Source organism: Mesoplodon bidens, assembly GCF_964165515.1.
Source record: "Mesoplodon bidens genome assembly, chromosome: 13".
Taxonomy (NCBI): Eukaryota; Metazoa; Chordata; class Mammalia; order Artiodactyla; family Ziphiidae; genus Mesoplodon; species Mesoplodon bidens.
The window spans coordinates 1,429,205-1,452,623 of NC_138169.1; the positions used below are offsets into that span (position 1 = coordinate 1,429,205).

At 52.8% G+C, this 23,419-nt stretch overlaps 1 protein-coding gene across 1 annotated transcript in view; it reads left to right on the top strand.

The window, feature by feature from the left end:
- Positions 1–23,419, top strand: part of GALNT9 (polypeptide N-acetylgalactosaminyltransferase 9) — a gene marked incomplete at its 5' end in the record, with an annotated part of 94,473 nt that overhangs the window by 56,868 nt on the left and 14,186 nt on the right. Inside the window, one exon of the mRNA XM_081252263.1 lies at positions 702–819. Within this exon, the coding sequence (XP_081108389.1) occupies positions 702–819 (118 nt within the window). The remainder of the gene's footprint in view (positions 1–701; positions 820–23,419) is intronic.

A 23,419-nucleotide genomic window follows, 5' to 3' on the forward strand; every position in this document is an offset into this window, starting at 1 on the left:
CCATCCACTTTTCTCTGCCACTCTGTCTCACCCTGTCCTGCTTTGACCACCGCTGCTCCATGAGACCCGTGGAGGTCTCAACACTGATAGATTGTTAATGCATTTTAGAAAAAACTATAACCAGCACATTGACACATGATTTCACAGATACAATTACTTGGGACAAGGCAAGATTTACTGACATTTTAAATATATGTAGCTGTAGATAGAATTATTACAGGGATAATAGTACAGTTGGCAGTCTTTTGCAGACCGCTGCACAGGTTGTGTACTGTACAACTTCAAGGTGTGTCATTCAGAGAGAGTCTGATATTGAGGAGGTTCCGTAGAGTTGAGCAGTGCACAGCCTGTGCAACTGCCCATTACAGCCCTGACTCCTGATAAGCAGATAAAATAACGAAGGAGGTAGGCAAGTGACTGATCATCAGGGCAACTAAACAACTCAGATTAAACAGATTTTTAAAAATTCACACTAAGTTGCCTGAATTGAACACTGGTTTTTGTCATCTCTGAGGGATGCAAAGACAAGTCCTAGGCAACCCTGCCTGTGTCCCAAGCCCTGGGCACAGTGACCAAGCGGAGGTGAGGAGTGCAGGGCTGAGGTGTGAGGACTTGGAAAGCGGATGGTGAGCCCACCCGGGCTGTGGGTACCCGGGGCCGCACACCAGCAGCCGGCTCACGCACCGTCCGCTTCCCTCCAGGACCCCGGCCATGATTGGCTGCTCCTTCGTGGTGGACCGGGAGTACTTCGGGGACATCGGCCTGCTGGATCCGGGCATGGAGGTGTACGGTGGGGAGAACATCGAGCTGGGCATGAGGGTAAGTGTCACTGCCTGGACACCGAGGCCTCTTGAGGGGACCGTCTGCCGAGCAGACCTCTTGGCCTGGTTGTTCCGTGAGCTGCGTGTTACCAGTAAGGGGGACGTAAGGCCCCAAAACTTAGGTCAACGTAAGAAACCTCGATGGCAACGGGACTGGGAAACTTTATGAATATGGAAACAAGAGATTGTGTTTTGGATGTGACTTTACATCTCAAGCCACGCGTTCTGTTGCGTTACACTAACGTGGGGGCTGGTGCGGGGGGTTGGAAATTGTAAAAGCTGGTCCTCGGCTTGGGGAGTTTGCGCGATGGCAACGAGGAGACCCACCCTGTTTTGTGGGCTTGTCTTGGTGGATGTGTGTAAAGCAGGGTGCAGATGGGGGTTGTGAGCATCCGAATTCCCCACGGCTGCTCCTGGGGGGGCAGCTTGTAGAGAAGGCTCCAGAGAGGACGTTTTCTCCTAGGAATTTTATGATTCCAGGCCTTATGCTCAAATCTTTAGTCCATTTTGAGTTAATTTTTCTGTATGGTGTAAATAGTGGTCCAGTTTTACTCTTTTGCATGGAGCTGTCCAGTTTTCCCAGCACCATTTATTGAGGAGACTATCTTTTCCTCGTTGTATATTCTTGGCTCCTTTGTTGTAAATTAATTGACAATGTGTGCATGGGTTTATTTCTGGGTTCTGTATTCTGTTCCTTTGATCTATGGAATGTTTTTATGCCAGTGCCATATGTTTTGATTCTTATAGCTTTGTAATGTAGTTTGAAATCAGGGAGTGTGATGCCTCCAGCTTTGTTCTTCTTTCTCAAGATTGCTCTGGGGTCTTTGTGGTTCCATACAAATTATAGGATTGGTTGTTCTATTTTTGAGGAAAAATGTCATTGGCATTTTGATAGGGATGTACTCAATCTGTAGATTGCTTTGGGTAGTACGGTCATTTTAACAACATTTTTCCAATCCGTGAGCATGGATACTTTTCCATTTATTTGTGTCTTCTTCAACTTCTTTCATCAATGTCTTGTAGTTTTCAGTGTGCAGGCCTTTCACCGCCTTGGTTCAGTGTATTCTTAGGATAAAATCAGGTTGGGTTCGGAGCCCAGTCAAAGGCTAGTATCCTGGGCTCTGTTCACGGCTCAGAGGAGCGGTCACAGCATGATTAACGTGACGTGACACAGCCCATCTGGAGAGGGATGGGCAGGGCTTTCAAGGACAGTGGACCTGGGGTGCCAAAGGACCCTGCTTCCAGGAGAGTTCGGGTGTGAGCCCTCAGCACCAGGTCGTGGGTTACGACCAGGTCACCAGGTCACCAATTCCTTGCCCTTCACGCGCAAGTGCTCCTTCTGAGGTGCCGTGACCCCGCTCCACACAGAATGCTCAGAGGCCCAGGATGGGGAAGCAGCTTAGCCATTGGTACTAGGGGCCGGAACGCAGACCCACACTAGCTCAAGCCTAACTAACCAGCTGGTTAGCTGTCTCTGCCCAGTGGCGACACCAGAGTCCCCAAATCAAAGAGTTTTTGACACTGGATCTCTTAGCCTTGACAGAGTGCAGTCACCTGGGAGGCCTAAAGCCACGGCTCCCTCCTCTTACTGCACTGAGGCTGGAGTCTGAAGTCTCCGGGGCTGCGCCCCCTGGGGGCTCCCAGGGAGGGTCCTTCCTGCCTCTCCCAGCTCCCGGTATTTGCTGTTAACACTGGTGCTTGTAGATGCGACCCTCCAATCACATGGCTGTCTTCTCCCTGTGTCTTTACGTCCCCTCCCCCTGCGTGTGCTCCCCGTTAGAAGGACACCAGTCACACTGGATTAGGGCCCACCTGAATGACCTTGTTTTAACCTGATTACCCCTTTATTTTTTTTAAAGAAACACTGTTTTAAGTTTTCTCTCTCTTTTTTTAGGCCTATTTTTTAAAAATAAATTTGTTTATTTATTTATTTATTTATATTTTGGCTGCATTGGGTCTTTGTTGCTGTGCGCAGGCTTTCTTTAGTTGCAGCGAGCAGGGGTTACTCTTCGTTGCGGTGCACGGGCTTCTCATTGCGGTGGCTTCTCTTTGTTGTGGAGCACGGGCTCTAGGTGTGCGGGCTTCAGTAGTTGTGGCTCACAGGCTCTAGTTGCCCGGGCTTCAGTAGTTGTGGCGCACGGGCTTAGTTGCTCTATGGCATGTGGGATCTTTCTGGACCAGGGATCGAACCTGTGTCCCCTGCATTGGCAGGCACAATCTTAACCACTGCGCTACCAGGGAAGTCCCTGATTATTCTTAATTATCAACATGGCCAGTACGAAGAGCGTCCCATCCAGGGGCAGAGTAACTTAGGCAGCTGTTGGTGCCCCAGTTGGTGAGGCCCTCTCTCCAGGGGAAGCTGACTGAGCTTGGTCATGGGTCCAAACTGTGAAACAAGGCAACTCCAACGGCCTGGAAATGACAGGTGGCCCACGGGGCTCTGGCTGTGTGGGAGCGAGGCTGCCAGCAGCTGGGAAGCCAGAGCCGGAGGTCAGGGATGTGAACCCCACACTGTCACCTCTGACCTCACTCCCGTGCCCTCCTGCCCCTCTTCAGAGAGACCAAGACTCAGGGTTTGGGGACAGCCAGTGAACTGACCACGTCCTGCAGCAGCAGATGGGCCATGAGCTGCCCACCCACCAGCAACCAAGCCTGAGGTTCAGAGCTGTTTCTGGATTTAAAACAAGAGGAAGCCAGTGTGTGCAGTGACTTCCCAATTTTTAGGACATTTTATGGGAAAAGAATCACAATTAGCCATGACGCTGAGTCCTGATGATACCGACCAGGGTTCTTGACCTTCCCCAATCAATGGAAATAGGTCTGAGGCCAGACAAGAAATTCAGGCAAGGCTTTACTGGGGCCCCTGCTGCAGCGGGGCGGTGTGGGTGGCGGGGGAGAGAACGAACAACAGCGTCCCTTGCTTGCCTGCTCCCTGAGGGGGTGCCCGCTGGTTCCTTACACGGGGTGAGGGTAGGGGTGTGTTCAGGGGTCGGGCTGGAGGCGTGGCTCAGGCGGTCTGCCCACCGCTTAGGTGGTGTTGAGTGCAGGGGGCATGCGCAGTGCCCTGCTTTTGCTCCCAACACCCTGATGTTGCTCCCAACACCCTGCTTTTGCTCCCAACACCCTGATGCTTTTGCTCCCAACACCCTGATGTTGCTCCCAACACCCTGCTTTTGCTCCCAACACCCTGATGTTGCTCCCAACACCCTGATGTTGCTCCCAACACCCTGATGTTGCTCCTGGCTCTTCAGAAGTCACAGTTGGGTTTTACTTGGTCTTTTTGTATCTTTTGTCCATAACTTGCCACAGCTGCACATGCGTGCATTTATGTTTAGTCCCATATAGTTTCTTTGTATTTATTGCTGGAGGAGACACGTGTCCAGGTGCAAGCACTGCAGCAAAGGGGCCCAGGTTCCAGGTCCCAGCCTGTCTCACTGAGGCCCCAGGATGCCGTGACAGCCGCTCCACCACTCAGAACGCCGAGCAGAGCACGTTCACAGGCAGAGCAGGAGGGGCCAGGAGACCTACCAGAAGGCTGAGGCAGGTCTCTGGGCCTGGTTCTCAGACTCCAGCTGCACCAGAATCCCTTAGAGGCTCCTTAAAATAGATCACTGGGCCCCAACCCAGAGACGTGGATTCAGTACGGCAGGGTGGAGCCCAGGAATCTTTTTTTAAAAATTCATTGATTTATTTATTTTTGGCTGCGTTGGGTGTTCGTTGCTGTGTGCGGGCTTTCTCTAGTTGCAGCGAGCGGAGGCCCCTCTTCGTTGCCGTGTGCAGGCCTCTCATTGTGGTGGCTTCTCTTGTTGCGGAGCACGGGCTGTAGGTGCACGGGCTTCAGTAGTTGTGGCACGCAGGCTCGGTAGTTGTGGCTTACGGGCTTTAGAGCACAGGCTCAGTAGTTGTGGCACATGGGCTTAGTTGCTCTGTGTCATGTGGGATCTTCCTGGGCCAGGGCTCGAACCCGTGTCCCCTGCATTGGCAGGCGGATTCTCAACCACTGCGCCACTAGGGAAGCCCAGCCAGGAATCTTAATTTCCAACAAATTCCCAAGGGTCACTGACTCTGCTGGTCCAGGGAACCCACTTTGAGAACCAGCCTCCGCCCAGCCGCCACTCCGAGGACCGTAAGCCAGCCACGCTTGCTCTGCACAGGGCCTGGAGCATTACTGAGCACTCTGTAAATACCCACGGATGGAGGGGAAGCGGCCAGGGGCCAGGCCTCGGGGTCTCCTGTGGCCGAGCTCTGCTGATGTGGGGCTGAACTCTAATTGGTTTGGGGTCCTTGGGATTTTGTGGTTTTCTTCTGGGGTTTCATTCAGGTTTTTGTTTGTCTGTAGGGACTTAGGTCACAGAAAAGATTATTTAAGGCTAGTTTTTAAAAATTTATATACAGTTTATTGAAGTTACACCTTTCCAAACCTGTTTGCTTTAAGCTTTTAAGTTAAACCTAGAGATCATACTATTGTGGTTGTAAATAAAATAAGAACACTCAGCTTCCCCTTTTCTTTGATTAATGCTTGATTAACTCAGATTGAACAGATTAGATGCTATTAAACAACGATCAGTTCCATTTCTGCCTTAGTTAATTAAATTCCCTTGAACTTTTAAGATGACACTTATAAATGGGGTGTATTTTCTTTTCTCTTTAAGCACCTTGAATGCCTGATATCATTGCAGAAATTCCCCTAAGTGCTTAAAAAACGCTAGTGTGTCTACTATATTAAACTTATACCAAATCTCAACTTCTCTGAAGCATTTCGGTATTGTTTGCAAATGTTTTAAATTCTCTGACAAGGTCCAATTTTAAATCACAAATTTAGAATCCATCCTCAGTTATACATGTTAAAATGGAATCAGAGGATTAGCCCGGCAGAGTCTTCAGTATGCTGACTTTTCTCAACTGTTTTCGTCATTAAAGACAAATCCTTTCCAATGATTCCTGAACCTGGCAGAAAGTGCCAGTTCTCCGTGTTTGATTGATTCCTGCACCTCTACATTGGATTCTAATCCTTCCCAGTGTTAGAGGATGTCAGCTCGGGAACCACAGTCAGAGTCCCAAGGAAGCTGCAGGGGCCCTGGGGGCTGCCCCTGACCCCTGGCCTGGGTGTGGGTAGCAGGGGGCTCAGTGGACATGCGCCTGGGTGGAGGGACCGCCCTGGGGAGGATGAACCACCACTGGAGACGCAAGGCGCCCACACAGGGAGGGGCAGGGGAGAAGCACCCCGACAGACCTCTTGCGCCCGTCTCCTTCCAAACCAAACCCAGCTGGGAGCCTGAGGGCAGGAAGGGACCTGCCTGGAAGGGCGACCGGGCCTTGCCAACACAGCCAGGTGGGCCGGGCCAGGGGTTGTGGGCCATGAGGGCGGGAGGAGGAATTTGAGGGCGGGGACCCCCAGGGGCTTGCAGTGGCTCAAGTGGGGGGCAGTGCAGGGTCAGGCAGAAGCCAGCATGGGGGAACGGACCAGGGAGGGAGAAACAGTGGGGGTGGTCGAGGTGAGAAGACGCCAGGTGTCGGGGGGCCGGACGAGGGCAACAGCCACACCCCGCATGCCGGGGGGAGAGAGAAGCGAGGCTGGACGCCACCACCGGCATCCAGGAAGCAGGCTGTGTATGGGGTCAGGTTAGGGTCGGTGTCCATCTGAGACCCTGATCTGTCTGAAAGAGAACTCGGTATGGGGGGTGGGGGTGGCACTGCCCTGGGTGTCACCACGTAGGCGCCTGGGAGAGGGCCAGCCCTGCTGGCACCTGGGTGGGAATATCCTCCTGGAGGATTTTGCAGCATGGGGAACGGGGAAGGAGGTGAGCCTCCATGAAGGAGCATCTCCTGAAGGAGAGGCAGGAGCCTGTTGCCGTGGTAACTAACTGGGGGCCTGAGGGCACCTCAGTTGCCCCCAGTTGTCCTCACTGGGAAGAGAGGGCACCGTGCGCAGGGGTCGGGGAGACAGAGGGGACAGGCGGGGGGGTGACCCGAACGTAACATGAGCAGTGGCCACGCCCACCACGTACAGTGCGCGTCCCGCACTGAGGGGGCGTCCGGAAGTGGGGTAGGTGCCCAGGGCACATGGGGGACAGCCGAGGCCGCATGGGGGTCACGGGGTGCTCACCGGCGCAGGGGGAGGGCGGAGCTGGGGAAAGCCCCCGGCCCCAGCTGGTGAGGCAGGGAGGGGTCCAGGTGTGGAAGTTCCCTTGCACCCAGCTGTAGCTGGGAGCCCTGAGCTCTGTGAACACACGGTGACTGCGGGTTCGGCCATTAGACAGCAAGGAAGGGCCAGGATGGTGCTCACCTGGGTGACTTCTAGCCGGTGGTCACAGTGACAAGGGATTGGAAGGCCAGGGGTTATGTTAGCAGGAAGACAGAAACCCTCCGAGGTGTTGAAGAAGGCACGTCCAGCAAAAGGAGGCCCGGCAGCAGGCTCTGTCTGGCCCTGGTGCTTTGACCACAGGCGGGTCCCCAACACCCCTGGCCTGGGTCTCCACTTTGTAAAGGGGGCTCTGGGCTCTGAGCTGGGCAGGGTCCCCCTAGCTGTTGGGGAGGGGTCTTGGACTGGCGTTTCCTGTGGGACATCAGGGGACGTTTGCTGACTGGGGTGAGGCAGGTGTAGGTGTAGATATGGATTAGGCGTGGAAATGGGTATGGATGTAGCTACAGAGGCGTAGATACAGATATTGCTGTAGATCTGGATATAGATATGGATAGACAGGCATGTAGAATCCATACAGATGATAGAGATAGATATGCACATACAGAATCACACATACTTATGTACATTAAGTGTACAGATGTGTGTATATATGTATATATATTTTTAAACTTTAATTTTTTCAGTTATAGATATATATATATACATTCTTTTTTCTATTCTTTTCCATTATGGTTTATCCCAGGCTATTGAATATAGTTCCCTGTGCTCTACAGTAGGACATGTTGTTTATCCATCTTATATATAACAGTTTACATCTACTAAACCCAAACTCCGACTCCATCCCTCCCCCACCCCTTTCCCCTTTGGCAACCACAAGTCCATTCTCTTTCATAGTTAGGTTCATTTGTGTCATGTTTTAGACTCCACATGTAAGTGATATCACATGGTATTTGTCTTTGACTTATTTCACTTAGTATGCTAATCTCTAGTTGCATCCATGTTACTGCAAATGGCATTATTTCATTCTTTTTTATGGCTGAGTAGTATTCCATTGTATATATGTACCCCATCTCCTTTATCCGTTCATCTGTCGATGGACATTTAGGTTGTTTCCATGTCTTGGCTATTGTGACCAGTGCTGCTATGAACATGGGGGTGCATGTATCTTTTTGCATTATAGTTTGGTCCAGAAATATGCCCAGGAGTGGAATTGCTGGATCATATGGCAACTGTATTTTTATAAACTTTAATTGTTGACCGGATTTAAGGTAGCTTGCCAGGAAACAGAAAAATCCCAGCGAGATAAAGTGAATAATAAATAGCAAGAAAGAAGAAAGAAAAAATCAGACAGAGACATGAAAGGGAGGTGGGACCTCCACAGGCGAGCCCAGAGGCCGGCATAAAGACCCCAGGACCTCACCTCTGGCGTCGGGTAAAGGCAGGCCCACCATCCAGGGGCAGCAGGCTGTTCTTGCAGAGGCCTGGGGGTGGGGAAGGCCGGCGGGAGGCCTGGGTGATGCCTGCCCTGTGGTTTGCAGGCTGCCCTCGGCTGTTAACAGCCAGTGGCAGGAAACCCATGGGCCCGAGGGCAGCAACTCCACTGTCTGTCCGCCGGGCTGGGGGCTCTGGCTCAGTCCCTGAGTGTAGGGCAGGGTCTCCTTACCAGCCCAGCAGCCCGTGGGCCACAGCAGAGTGCAGAGGAACAAGGCAGCAGGCCCGGGCCGGGGGGGGGGGGTCAGAGTGGGCAGGTGTGCCCCGCCCCCGTGTAGAGCAGGGACGAGAGTCATTTCAAGCCGCCTGTCCTAACTGTCGTTCTCAGTGGAACAGCTGTTTAACGTCATACAGCAATGTGTCCCCGTGGCCGTCCCCCGACCCACGGCACCGGAGCAGTTCCATACACCACCGCTGGGGGGCGGGGTGGGCCACGCTGTCCTCCTCGTTCCCAGTCTCGGGGCTGTGCCCGCAGGGTCCCCTGCAGGCTGCACGTCCAACTCCTGGAGACGCTCTGGCGGGGCCGGGCTGGGCATCCCTCCCCCATGCCTGGGGCTCCAGCTCCTGCCCTGACAGTCCCTAGGTGCTTCCGGCAGCTTCCAGGGAGAGGCCTGGGCACTGTGCACCCCGTGCCCCTCACAGCCCGGCTCTTGACGGTCGCTGGCCGCCTGAGCCCCGCCCTCCTCACCGCCCGCCCTACCGGTGACCAGTCCTGTGTTGCATCCCCTGTTTGAAACGACCGGAGCAGTTTCTGTTCTGGTCGGGGGCGCCTCGCAGCCCTGGGCAGTGTCCTCCCAGAAAAGCCACCTGTCCCTGGAGGAGGGGGACCTGGGTAGAAGGCCTCCACCTCACAGGACACGAAGAGGGACCGGAAGTGAGTGGAACGCGGGCCCAAAGCCCAGGAAGGAGGCTGGATGGCGAATCCGCCCTGAGGGTGGACGCGATGGTGAGTGGGATCGTTTCTTGAATTTTTCTGATCTTTCGTCGTTAGTGTAGAGGAATGCAACAGATTTCTGTGTATTAATTTTGTAACCTGCAACTTTACCAAATTCATTGATGAGCCCTGGTAGCATCTTTAGGATTTTCTACGTATAGTATCATGTCATCTACAAACAGTGACAGCTTTACTTCTTCTTTTCCAATCTGGATTCCTTTTTTTTTTTCTTTTTCTTCTCTGATTGCCGTGGCTAGGACTTCCAAAACTATGTCGAATAAAAGTGGCCAGAGTGGTCATCCTTGTCTTGTTCCTAATCTTAGAGGAAATGCTTTTTGCTTTTCACTGTTGAGTATGATGTTGGCTGTGGGGTCGTCGTATACGGACTTTATTATGTTGAGGTAGGTTCTCTCTACGCCCACTTTCTGGAGAGTTTTTATCATTAATAGGTGTTGAAATTTGTCAAAAGCTTTCTCTGCATCTATTGAGATGATCATATGGTTCAGTTTGTTAATATGGTTTATCACATTGATTGATTTGCTTATATTGAAGAATCCTTGCATCCCTGGGATAAATCCCACTTGATCATGGTGTATGATCCTTTTAATGTGCTGTTGGATTCTGTTTGCTAGTATTGTGTTGAGGATTTTTGCATCTGTGTTCATCAGTGATATTGGCCTGTAATTTTCTTTTTTGTGGTATCTTTGTCTGGTTTTGGTATCAGGGGGATGGTGGCCTCGTAGAATGAGTTTGGGAGTATTCCTTCCTCTGCAATTTTTTGGAACAGCTTCAGAAGAATAGGTGTTAGCTCTTTAAGTGTTTAATAGAATTTGCCTGTGAAGCCATCTGGTCCTGGACTTTTGTTTGTTGGTACTTTTTGTTTTTGTTTTTTTTATAAGTTATATTGACTCTTTTTTTTTAAATTATTTATTTAATTAATTTATTTTTGGCCGCGTTGGGTCTTCGTTGATGCGCACAAGCTTTCTCTAGTTGCGGCGAGCGGGGGCTACTCTTCTTTGCAGTGCGTGGGCTTCTCATTGCTCTCTTGTTGCAGAGCACGGGCTCTAGGCGCATGGGCTTCAGTAGCTGCAGCACACGGGCTCAATAGTTGTGGTTCGTGGGCTCTACAGCACAGGCTCAGTAGTTGTGGCACACAGGCTTAGTTGCTCCGTGGCATGTGGGATCTTCCCAGACCAGGGATCGAACCCGTGTCCCCTGCATTGGCAGGTGGATTCCTAACCACTGTACCACCAGGGAAGTCACAAAAGTGTGGTTTTGAGACAGGCTGGGACCTGGGACCCTTTACTGGAGTGCTTGCAGCTGGACAACAGAATACGAAGAAAGTATAAGGGACTAAAAATAACTGCACGCATGCTCAGTTGGGGCAAATTTTGAACAATAAGGTACAAAAAGGCCACAAACCAGCTGCCATTTCTGAGGTGCAGGGAGCAAAACCGGGTCCTGCCCACGATCCCTGCACACGGCATCACTGAGTGGGTGGGCAGACCACCTAAGGCACCCCTCCGGCCTGACCCCTGGACCCACCCCTACCTGCTCCCCATTTAAGGGACCAGTCCACCTTCCCCGGGAGCTAGCAAGGGCCCCTGTTACTAGTTCTCACTCCCTGGTGCTTCAGTATCAACGTCTACTGATTAAAAAACCCAGGTCGGTGTCAATCCCACCTGGAATTCAGCTCATCTCCAGCCTGCACCCTTCTCCCTTCTCATCCATTCTACGTAAAAGCTAGGAGAGGGCTATTTCAACCTCATTAGGGCTTCCCCACCCTGAGAATGAATCCCAAACTCCCTGCCATGGTGTGCAGGACCCTCTCACCATCCTGCTGACCATGTGTCCCGGTGCCCACCCTCTCGCCCACCCGCACCAGCCCCTTACCTTCGGCCTCCCTCATCCAAACGGAGCTCCATCCCCCTCAGCCCAGGAGCCCTGCCCAGCCTGGCTGCTTTCTGACCCTTGGTCTTGGCCCTGCCCAGCCACAGCCCACCAAAGCCTGGCTGCGTCTCCTCACACGACGTGGCTCTATCCATCACTGTCTCACTGGTTTGCTTACTTTTTACTGCCTGTCTCCCCTCTCCGTCACCAGCTGGGATGTGAGTGAGTCCTTGTGCCCGGGGCTGGGTCTCCTTCACTGCTGCATGCGACTGGCTGTTGACGTTTAGGTTTACTTACAGAATAAATAGATGAACCATTTGGGAAAGCGGGGCCTCTGTGCTGTGCTAAGTGCTGGGTTGGTGGGGGGGCGTCAAAGGAAAGCAAGAACAAGGTCCTGTTGATGAATACGAGTGTCCGAGTGCCGACCACCACCCTGGGTGCTGGGGATTCAGCAGGGTACAGAGCAGTCACGCGTCCCCTCATCCCCAGGGTAGCAATGTCTGGGGTGGGGGAGGCTGTCATTTTAAAAGGGATAATCAGGGAAGGGAATACAGAGATGTGACATCTGAGCAGACATGAAGGAGAGGAAGCAAGCTGTGTGGCTACAGGGAAGTGTTCCCGGCGAGGGAATAGCAAGTGCAAAGGCCCTGTGGCAGGAGCAGAGCCCTCCTGGCAGAGCCCACGGGTGGCCCTGGTGCGCATGCTCCACCCCCGCCTCCCTGGACCCCTGCTCCTGCCCAGACGCCCTTGAGGCCGCCACTGAATCCGATCCGTCGTTAACACAGATGGCCACGCAGCCCTTCTGATAGATTCAGTCCAATTAGAGGAGTAATTCTGTGGTCTCGGGGCTAATTTACATTTCTGTGATTGTCGAAATGCCAACTGCTCGTCCCGTAATGGGGAAAGTCCTAGAGCCAGTTAGTGGGAAATGAATCCGTCGCGTCCATTAGGTTTAATAAAGGTCAAGACAGAATCAAGAGGCACGCGCCTGGTCAGGCAAGCTCTGCCGCACAGAAACTGGAAATCGTTTGCTTCTCTATTTTAAAATGTTCCGACTCGCTGCCTTCCCAGGGTGTTACAGGCAAACCTCTCAGCACGGAGGGCAATTACTGCGCCTTCAACTCCCGACCCTTTGAGGGGCTGTCTTAGCGCTAGACATCTGGGGGCCGCGTGGTAGGTTTTCCCTATACCCCAGGAGTGGGTCGTCACAGGCTCCTGTCCTGCCAGAGCAGGGAAGTGGCCTCGTTACTCGTGGAGGAATCCACACTGCTCCACGGTCCACACCAGAGGGTCTGTGGGTGTCCCCCAGGCTGGTCCTGGACCTTTCTTGGTGGTGGTGGGGAGTGGACTGTGAAGTCGCATTCTGGTTCTGCTTCAGGAAGGGCTTGTTCTAGTCACAAGTGGGTCTGTTTGCCTGATAAGGTGAGGACGTGCGTCCTCTCCCCAGTAGCCCACAGGGAGACCCCTCACCTGCCCAGCCAGCCTCCGCTCCCCCAAACAGATGACCCAGGCCTCCAGACAGCGGAAGCAGATGCAACGTGGGAGAGGGAAAGTCTCAGTCCACTTGAGTGTCTTGTGGAAAAGCCCCGTGGCTACATGGGGTCTTCAGATGTCCCCTTGAGACTTGCCTTTGGAGGGGGCCCTGCCATCAGCCACCTGGGCCACCTCCTCTCTGAGCCTCAGTTCCCACTTCTGTCCCCAAGGGGCGTATAGGACGCAACTCCTGGGGCCGGCTGGGGATTAAATGAAACGTAACCAGCATGTGATGGTGCTCATTGTTTGTGCAGGGATTTCTGGAATACTATTTTTCTTCCCTTTATAAGAGCGACTTTTATTAGAAAAACACAAGGTCAGCTAACAGGAACAAAATTAAGTGACCCAGGATTCAGTCTCTGTCGGCGCCAGGGTGGACATCCTCTCAGAGGTGACTTGCGTGTGTCTAAAATTCTCTCCATGTGCACGTGTACACGTACACATAATGTGTGCCACATTTTTGCTTATGTTTCATATATGTGTACATTTCTTGAAAGCCATGACCCCAACAGTTACTCGACGGTGGGTCTCTGTGTATAATGGGGCAGCCCCTCCCCATGGCACAGCTCTGAAATCGTGTTCTCATGTCTGGATCTTCCTTCACGTCTCAGCATTTCCTCAGGATGAGCTTCTAGAAATGGAATTGCTAGATCAGCTGAAACACATAATTTTATGGCTTTTGATACAATTTGCCAAATCCTCCTCCCTGCCCCCCACAAAAGTCTGTGTGTGGTGTGTGTCTGTCATGTGTATGTGGTATGTGGTGTGTGTGCGCTTGGTGTGTGCTGTGTGTTATGTGTGTCTGTGTGTGTACATGCCTGTGTGTGGTGTGTGTGCCCCTGAGTACGTGGTGTGTGTCTGTGGTGTGTGTGTGTGTGTGTGGTGTGTGTCTGTTTTCTCAAATGGTACATGAGGAGGCAGTTTCCCAGGCATATAACACATGTGATCTGATTAAATATAATCTTCCTTTTTTCATACATGGCAGACACACAGGGAATGTCTTGTTGTTTAACTTGCTTTTCTTCAATTACTAATGAGGTTAATATTTTTGTACATTTGTTGACCATATATTTTTCTTTCTTTGCTAATTTTTTTCTCATGACGTCCCTCATTTTCTAGTAGATTTTAAGAGCACTTCATACATTAGGGATAGTAACTCTTTACTGTGTGACACAGGTGCTTTCCTTGTTCTTAGTTTTATGATGTTGACTTTTTATAGAGAATTTCTTAATGTAAGTACCTACTTTTTTATTAAATGGCTTCTGTATTTGCTGTCCTTCTTAGAAAGGCCTATTTGAAAGACTATTTGACCACATTTCCTTCTGACACTTTTATAGTTCCTTTTTTACATTAAAATCTTTAATCCATTTGGAATATGTTCTTTATATAAGTAAGGTTGTGACGTTTCTTTATACTGTTTTAAATGATGGACTGTCTCCTTTCACACCATCCGCTAAACATTCCATCCTTTCCTACTGATGAGAAAGGCAACCTCTATCATATTCTAAGTGCTTCTAGATACGCTTGTGTCTATTTTGAACTTTCTACTTTTATCCATTATCTCCTGCTTTATAAAATATGCTAATGTCTAGCAATTGAATGCTTCCTCATTGTCATTTTAGAATCTTCCTGGCTGCTCTCTTGCTTTTCCTCTTTTGTATGAACTTAGAAACATTTTCTCAGACTCTGTCCACCTGTACATCAGTTGAGTTTGCAGAGTGTCACACAGGAATGGATGGGAAGATAGTCCTGGGCCCTGAATCCCTCGTGTCCTATGACCCTTTGCCTTGTATTCTTCTTGAGTCCTGGTGTACGTCATCAACCTGAGGCTTCTGTTTTACAGATCCAGAAAGTGCTCGGGTTCTTAGTATGCGGCCTCACCTGATCTGGAAATCCTGTTGGATGCCTGGTGAGGCTGTTCCATTGACCCTCCAGGTCTCTTCAGACCTCATCCACTTTACCACATCTTCCTCATCCTACCATGTGCTCTGGGTAATTTCTTCAGCTCCATATTCCAGTGAACAAATTCTACCTTCAGCCAGGTCCAGATGATTATTTAAGCCACCTATTTAGCTTTGCCTTTTAATTTTAATGAGTACATCTTATATTTATGAGATCTTCCAGTGGTATTTTTCATATCTGCTTGTTCTTTTTTATAACTGACTGTTTTGATTCACAACCTCCTGTTCTATATTGATGAGTGCTTTTCCCTCATTCCTTCATCTCTTTGAAAAATGTCAATAGTCTGCTTAAGACCTTTTTAGTCACTTTTTCTCTCTCTTTCCTTGGGTTTAAATCCACCCATCTTTGGATTTGTTGGTGACTCTCCGGGAATCGGGTTTCCTTGTGTGCTTTGTAATTTTTTTGAGAGCTCATCTTTCATGGGAGCTGTATCTTCACAACACACTCACTTATTCCTGGGAGGAAGTTTCAGGTTATCTTGCCCCCAGATCCATGGCTCAGAATTTAGTGGCTTAGGTTTTTTTTTCCTTTTTTTCTTTTTATTGAACCATAGTTGATTAGCAATAGTTTTCACCCTGAGATCTCCAGTTTCATTTCTCATGCAGAGAACCAAACTGATTCCAGGTGCTGTGTACACGTCTGCTTCCTCTCTTGGTAGATTATTTCTGGCTGAACCCCAGGGATCAGTCAGATCTGGTTTCACCTTCTACTGGTAATCAGGGAGCCTAGTCTCAGCCCCAGGCTTCACACAAGGATCCTGACTACACATTCAGCCCCTGCTCCTCATCAGGGTTAGATGCATTTGCCTTAGAGCTTCAGCCTCACTTATATCAGTGCATTTCTGCTCTTTCTGAGCTAAGCGGAATTTCATCTTGTTTTCTAGTATATATATATATATATATATATATTTTTTTTTTTTTGCTGTATGCGGGCCTCTCACTGTTGTGGCCTCTCCCGTTGCGGAGCACAGGCTCCGGACGCGCAGGCCCAACGGCCATGGCTCACGGGCCCAGCCGCTCCGCGGCATGTGGGATCTTCCCGGACCAGGGCACGAACCCGTGTCCCCTGCATCGGCAGGCGGACTCTCAACCACTGCGCCACCAGGGAAGCCCTCTAGTATATATTTTTAACTTGTAAAATCATTTTGTCTATCATGTCTATATGTTTGGGGCAGATAGGGGAGATTTTCACATCCATGATATTAGCTAGATGTCTTCTTTGTCATTTCATCCAGCTACAGTGGGCTTGGTTCCATGGGAATCATGACCTAAAAAGTATAGCCTCACTTCTGTTTGAGGACAGAAAACTCAGTAAGATGTGGTCCCACCCTCAAGTAGTGTTCAAGGGACAGAGCTTCTGAAGTAGACGATTAAGCCAAGTGCTCAAAGTACTAACGAGAAGGTGGGGGGAGGGATGAGAAGCCTCAGCATTTAGCACAGCTGTTCTCAAATTACAGCAAACATCAGAACCCCCCCCCCAAAGGGCTTATGAAAACATTCCCAGAGTTTCTGATTCAGCAGGAATGCAGCCGGAGTGCAGCCTGGGAATCTGCATTTCTAAGGAGTGTTGGGGGATGCTGATGCTTGTGGTCCAAGGACCACACTTTTTTTTTTTTTTTTTTTGGTCGCCTTCCCCAACCAGGGATTGAACCTGGACCCCTGGCAGTGAGAGCTCCAAGTCCTAACCACTGGACTGCCAGGGAATTCCCCAAGGACCACACTTTGAGCACCACTTGTTTAGAAGGAAGGAAACTGTTTTTTTCTTTTCTTTTTTTTGAGAAGTTCAAAGCATTCGGTGAAACAAGTGGGAGGAATCTGGAATGAAAGCTCAGCTTGAAAGTTTCTGTGTGTCTGGCATAAGAACAGAACACTGAAACAGCAGTTTTTACAGCATATGTGTGTATATATATATATATATATATATATATATATATATATATAACCTCAGATAGTCCGGGAAGAGATGTTTTCATGTCAAAAATTTATACATTGAGCCCAACTGAGCCCTGGGAGATGGGACTTGCTTTTCCAAAGCTAAATACAGTCAAATTCTGCCCCTGGAGATGAATCATTCCTGCAGAGCGAGGAGGCTGCGTGACAAGAGGGAGGCATCAGCCTTGGCTGCCCTGTAGGAATTATTTCCTGAAATTGGACCTGGGCTGGAGAGGGGGGGCAATTGAGCACATTGTAAATCTTTTTTAAAAATTAGGTTCAGATGTGAAGTCTCTAAAAATGAGGCACATCGTTTTCTTCAGAGTGAATATAAAGCCCTGTTTTTTTGTTAAAGGTGGAAACTCTGTACTGCCAAAAGGAAGATGATGGTTGGTACCTCTTGGGCATGTGCCAGGTGTGAGGCAGGATGCCTGGGTTCCTGTCAGCCTCAGCCTGGACCACTGGTGCATCCAACTTTTTTCCTTGAGGCCTGGGCTAGGAACACTGAGCTTGCTTCACCTCTCAATTTGATTTCCTGATCTTAGTACAGCTTTGCACATTGCCTAGAGTCATGTTGATTGTATGCACTAATGCAGATGAATGGGTGGGTGGATGGATGGAAGGATGGATGCATGGGTGGATGGATGGATAGATGAGTGGATGGATAGATTGGTGGTTGGTGGATAGGTGGTGGATGGATGGATGGACGAGTAGATGGGTGGATGAATGGGTTTATCAGTGAGTGAATGGGTGGATAGATGGACAGTTTGATCAGTTTTGGATCCATGGATTATTACACAGGTAAAAAAGAGAGAGGCCAGGGCTTCCCTGGTGGCGCAGTGGTTGAGAGTATGTGCTCGGGTTCTTAGTATGTGGCCTCACCAGATCTGTCCCCTGCTGATGCAGGGGACACGGGTTCGTGCCCCAGTCCAGGAGGATCCCACATGCCGTGGAGCGGCTGGGCCCGTGTGCCATGGCCGCTGAGCCTGCGCGTCCGGAGCCTGTGCTCCACAACGGGAGAGGCCACAACAGTGAGAGGCCCGAGTACCACAAAAAAATAAAATAAAATAAAAATAAAAAGAGAGAGGCCAACCTGAGTAGATGTTGGCCATAGCTTGACAGGCAAAGTCCCATCCTAAGTATTTTCAAGGTGAAAACCAGCTTCTCTCATGTTCAGTGGATCCCAACACCCAGAAGGAAATGTGTGTGTTCATCACATGTAAACCTAGGAGTTAAGAACTAAATTATCCCCAAGTTGTTCCTCACCATTTACAAACGCAGGCTAGCCCAAGGATGACAAGCCCAGAGACTCAAGAAGATGTTCCTCATAATACACAGCCTGGACAAAGCCAGCTTTAAACTCAGAATAACACTCAGTAAAGACATCAGCTTCAGCACCTGTGGCTCTCTCTGGCCTTGCCAGTGAGTCCCCTGCTCACTGGTCCAAAGAGAAAACACATTCCCCACAGACTGTGGAGCCCCTTCCCAGAGAGGTGACGAAGGCACATGGATCTCAGGAGGAAGATGCCCAGTGAAGGCCAGGGACACATCGAGGGGAAGCCAGGGTTGGGTGCTGCAGGCCTGGGGACCCACGACATCTGCCACGAGCCTCCTGCCATAGAAAATGCCTTTCAGGGCTGCAGGGTGGCGCAGAGGGAGATGCCAGGCTGGGCTCCCACACCCCACCTCCAGCTTCCCCACTCTGCCTGTTACACTGCTGCAGCGCCTCTTGTTCAGAACCAAGGAATTGACTCACGCGGATAAGCCCCCCTGGGAGAAGCCCCGGAAACGCCAGCCCTTCCCCAGCTCTGGCACAGATGCCCCTTAGAAGGGATGAATGGAGGTGGGCCGTTCTGGACCTCTCATTTGCTTCTCCAGCCTTCACTCAGCACGTGCTCCTTCTCTTCCACGGGGTCTCCCACGCAGGCCGGATCGCCCCCCTCCATTTTGCTTGTCTCCCCTCCCCCTCCCCTCCCCTCCCCTTCCCCTCCCTCCCCTCCCCTCCCCCTGCAGCAAAGCTCCCCTGCGTGATCGCAAGCCTCCCTTTCCTGGAGTCCAGCACCAGCCCACCCCATTAGGTGTGGCCTCCCACCCCCGGCCCCCCACTCCCAGATGGGGCAATGCGGGGAGGGGGCAGCGGCTCCACACTCAGGCCTGAGCAGGGACGTCCTCCCACGCTGTCCTCCGCGCCCGCGCCCGCGCTCCTCCATCCAACAGCTGCTGGGAGAGCATGTAGCTGCCGCGAAGGTGCCGGATCCCCAGTGGCTGCGTGGAGCCGCCCGGCCTGTGCCCCGCTGCCTGCAGGGCGCTGAGACGGAAGCCAGGCGTGAACTCCTGTGCGCATCCAGTGAAATCTGGTTGCTGATTAGAGCGATCAGCCTATCCTGATATCGCAAAGGCTCATTCTCTTCATCCTCAGGTCTAGGGCTCAGAGACTAAATGGCCAGCTGGGGCCATCGGGGTGGATGTGGGACATGCCAGCCTGGGCTGGGCCCTCAGAGAACCCAGCAGCGTGAGCTCCCCGGACGACGGGAGAGGACGTCTGCTTGGGTGAGCCTGTCCACGCGTCAGCCGAGGCAGCTGCCAAGAAACAGCGTCACCGGGAGCCGAGGGCCGCGCTCAGAGAACCCTTCCCGCCTGGACGCACAGCAGAGTCCGCGGAACAGCCGTGACTCCGACGCCAGCAGGCATCTCTGCGCACACGGGGAGGGCTGATACAGCTGCAGCTCAGGATGCGTGCCAGGGATGCTTTGTGTTATTGAAAGCCTCCCTGTGTCACCTGCAAATCACGTGAGAAAGACTTGAGGGTCCCGAGCAGGTCGCCTGTGAAACTGCCGACTTCTGTTCTGCCAAAGTGGCCCGGGCAGGGCCCATGGTGCCTGACTGGGGTGTGCACCCCCGAGAGCCAGAGTTTGTGCATCATTCCCTCCCAAGTGGCCTTAAACAGGCTGGACCAGAGAGCAGTCACGAGGATGCTGGCAAGGCCACCAACACCAGCAGAAGTTTCCCCCAGGCCTGCACGTGGGAGCCAGCAGCTTCTCAGGTCTCCCAGCAGCCGGAATCTTCCTCCAGGGCAGCTGGAGAATAATAATGGGGACGGGCCTCTGTGGAGTGACCAGGCGCACCCTCCCCTGTGAGATGAAAGCTGAGAGGGAATTGGGGCCTAAGGCCCCCGCTGTCACCTGCTGTCCCAGCCCCCAGGTAGCCGCCAGCCCTGGCCAGCTGTTTTATTATTATTCAGGTATGGAGCGGCCAGCGGATCAGGAGATCACGTCCACTGACGGGAAAGGGTTACTCCCAGTTCCCAGGAGGAGGGGCTGTGGGGAGGTCAGGAGGCAGAGGGTGGGGTGCACCGGGCTCAGAGCCTTGACTGGGCTTCCCAGGGGAGATGCCTCAGGGGAGCCCAGCAGTGGCTGGCTGAGCCATTCCTGGGGCTCTGGGGCGCGGGGCTGGCCCTGCCCTGAGTGTGAGAGCCCACAGAGGGGGGTCAGGGTGGGGCTCAGGCTGGCTGGGTTACATGTGACGGGGTGCTCAGGTGAGTGGTTTACAGCCTCCTGGAATTGGGAACCTGGGAGAGGCCGTCCCTCCGGGTCAGCGAGGCCCCAGACGTCAAAGTATCAGAATAAAGAAATTTAAAAGACAAGGAATTCCCTGGCAGTCAAGTGGTTAGGACTCCGAGCTTTCACTGCCGAGGGCCCAGGTTTGATCCCTGGTCGGGGAGCTAAGATCCCACGGGCCGCTTGGAGCCACCAAAAAAAAAAAAAAGACACAGTTACTACACAGGCCAGCCCTCCTCTCCCCTTGCATAGCTCCCCTCTGGCCTGTCTCGAGTCTGTGCAAGCCCAAGCCAGCTGTCTCATAATGAGCCAGCATTATAGGTCATGGACATTTGCATTTGGGCACATGAATCAATGCCCTCTTTTCCAATGCCCTTTGGGGTGATCCTTCCCCTGACCCAGCCTGGCAGTGGCCACGTGAATCAGGCTGGGCCACGCCAGCGGTGCTCCCCAGGTTCTCTGCAAGTACAGGAAGGATGGACAGACGTTTGGGGAGGGGCTCAAGGCTCAGCCTGCCTGCATTTCCAGGCTGGTGGACCAGCCCAGTGGTTTTGTTTTGTTTGTTTTGTTTGTTTTGTTTTTCGGGGTGTTTTTGGCCACGCTGCGTTGTTTATGGGATCTTAGTTCCCCAACCAGGGCTTGAACCCTGGGCCATGGCAGTGAAAGTGCAGAACCCTAACCACTGGGCCGCCAGGGAATTCCTACAGCCTGGTGGTGTATCTGTTTGCCTGTTATCCGGCACTGTTTCGCCAGTCAGCGCCCACCTGTGGTGGGACTGGATACATAAACAGGAGCACGGCCACCGTAGCACCTCCGCCAGGTCTCCCAGGGGCGCTTCTCAGCTCTGATCAGAGAGGGCGGGACGGGCCTGAGCATCCGCACTGCTGACCGGCCCCCAGACCACTCTGCGGGGAGAGGAGTGCAGCAGCCCCGGCCTCTCTCCAGCTTCGACGCTGGGACCCCTGAGGCCTTCGGGGTCAGCCCTGAGGCAGCAGGGAGCAGACGTCCGACCCCCATTCCTCCTCCATCCCCCTCGGGGACCAGGGCTGCGTCTGGAGAAGCAGCTGCAGTTGTTTGCTGGGCCGCCAGCTCCAACGGACCTGAGATTTGCTGGGTCTCTGCTCTGGGCCCGAAGCTCTTTATTTCGGGTCCAAGATGTGTCCGCGCAGATCTGCCTTCTGTCCCAGTGGCCGGCGCGCTGGGCCCTAGGGTTCCAGCAGAGGCCCCGGGGGGCTCGTGGATGTCCCTCCTGAAGCCCCCCCACGGGGCAGGGGGCTGCTCCACAGAACAGCTGCACGCCCACAGGGCGAGCTGTCCCCAGCGGCAGGTGTGAGTGTGCATGTGTGTGTGCGTGCACGTACGTGTGTGTCCTTCCCACCCACCTGGCCATCCTGCGGGTCTCGCTGCAGGGTCGAGCCGCAGGCCTCGTCGCTTCTCTGGGGGGACTCAGTTGGAAACCCTGGTTGCAGCAGCAGAGGCCCCTGTGTTCAGCTACATCCAAACAGAACCGCGGGGCTTGCTCCTTCCGCCTCCCCAGGGGGCCCCTGGGACAGCACAGCCTCCCCTGAGTGCAGACTCGGGCCCCAGGGACCCGACCATCAGACCATCAGTTCTGATGTGGTCAGCAGGGGTGGGGACTTTAACCTCCACCAGGAGATGCTACCGCAGAGCAGACCGGGAAGCTCGTGCGCTGGCAGCGCGGCAGTCCCCCTCCGTGTCCCTCAGCCCCCACGGGAAGGCTCACAGAGAGGCGGGGCCAGCGAGGGGCCGCGTGCCACGCTCCTGGGCTGTGCGGCCAAGGGAATGAACTGGGAGTCCAGAGAAGTGTCTCCACACAAAGGATGCACAGACACGTGGCCTCTCCCGCCAAGTGGCTGGGACCATTTTCCTTCTCCGCTCGGGTTTCAGGAGGCACTGGCTTTTTAGTAGCAGGGCTCTCAGAAATGTCATGTTGCCCATTGTGGTGCAGGAAGAAGGTGGGGAAGAAACCACGAGAAACGGCAGCTTGATTCACGATGGACGTCCTAAGAGCGTCGATTCGAGGAAAGGCACTCAGGCCCTGTCGCCCACTCTGCCATCCCCAGGCCACACGCGGCCGCCCTGTCACCGGGTCCTGGTCCCAGCCCCTCGGCTCCTATTGGGGCGCCTGTCGGGCTCGCATTACCAGGGCGGCTGGAGGGTAAATAAACCTTCACTGGCATTCCTGCTGATGGGCCATTATCTCTGGACTTTGTAAGCAGAAGGGCTTATGTATAAAGGCTGCTGCCCTGGAATCCCGGCCTCAGAAACCAGCACCAAGGCTCCAGGAGCTGAGATCTGCTGGCTGAGGGGCAGGGGTCCCTCTGGGCGGGGTGGGCTCCGCTCCCCCCCACCCCGTGCCCTCCGCCCTCCCTCCAAGCAGCTGCCTGAAGGCCTGACACCTGGTCCTCTGCCTCGTGTTTGCTGTTTCTGTTTGGGTGGCAATTAACCAAGTCGATTGAGATAATTAGTGGTTGAGACACAGGGTGGGTGTGACAGGAACACTTAGACCATGTGAATCGTCCCCATGACACCTTTCACAGCTGTGGGTGAAGCAGCAACTTCAGGGCCTTCGTGCGAGGGTTCTGAATCCCTGTCCCACCACGAACCAGCTGTGTGACCCTGGGTGTGTCTCTTAACGTCTCTGAGCCTCAGTTCTTATTTTCATCTGCAACGAGGGCGAGGTTAATCCCCTGCCTGCCCCCGCGTGGCATTGTTGGGGTTTATCGTCATCCCACGGCTGCCTCCTGGTCCAGCTTTGTCAGCTGGGAATGCAGCAATGGACAACCCCACTGACCAAGGCTTACATTTTAGTGGGGCAGACAGACAACATGGAATCAGCAGGTAAACGGTGTCACATGTTAGAAAGACACAAAAGCCACAGAGGCTGACAGGGCTGGCCGGGGAATGAGGCTTGAGGGGCTGCGCTTTAAATGGGGTGGTAAGGAGGGAATCGCGGAGGAGGTGACATCGAGCAGAGTTGAAGGTGGAGAGGCAGCCGGGCAGGCAGAGGTCGGGGAGGTCGTCCCGCCAGAGGGAGCAGCCCGCACAGAGGCCCTGGGCGGGGTGTGGGGTGGGCTCTGAGACGAGCAGGGGTGAGGGGGGGCGAGTCCTGGGAGGTTCAGAGGCCTGGACGG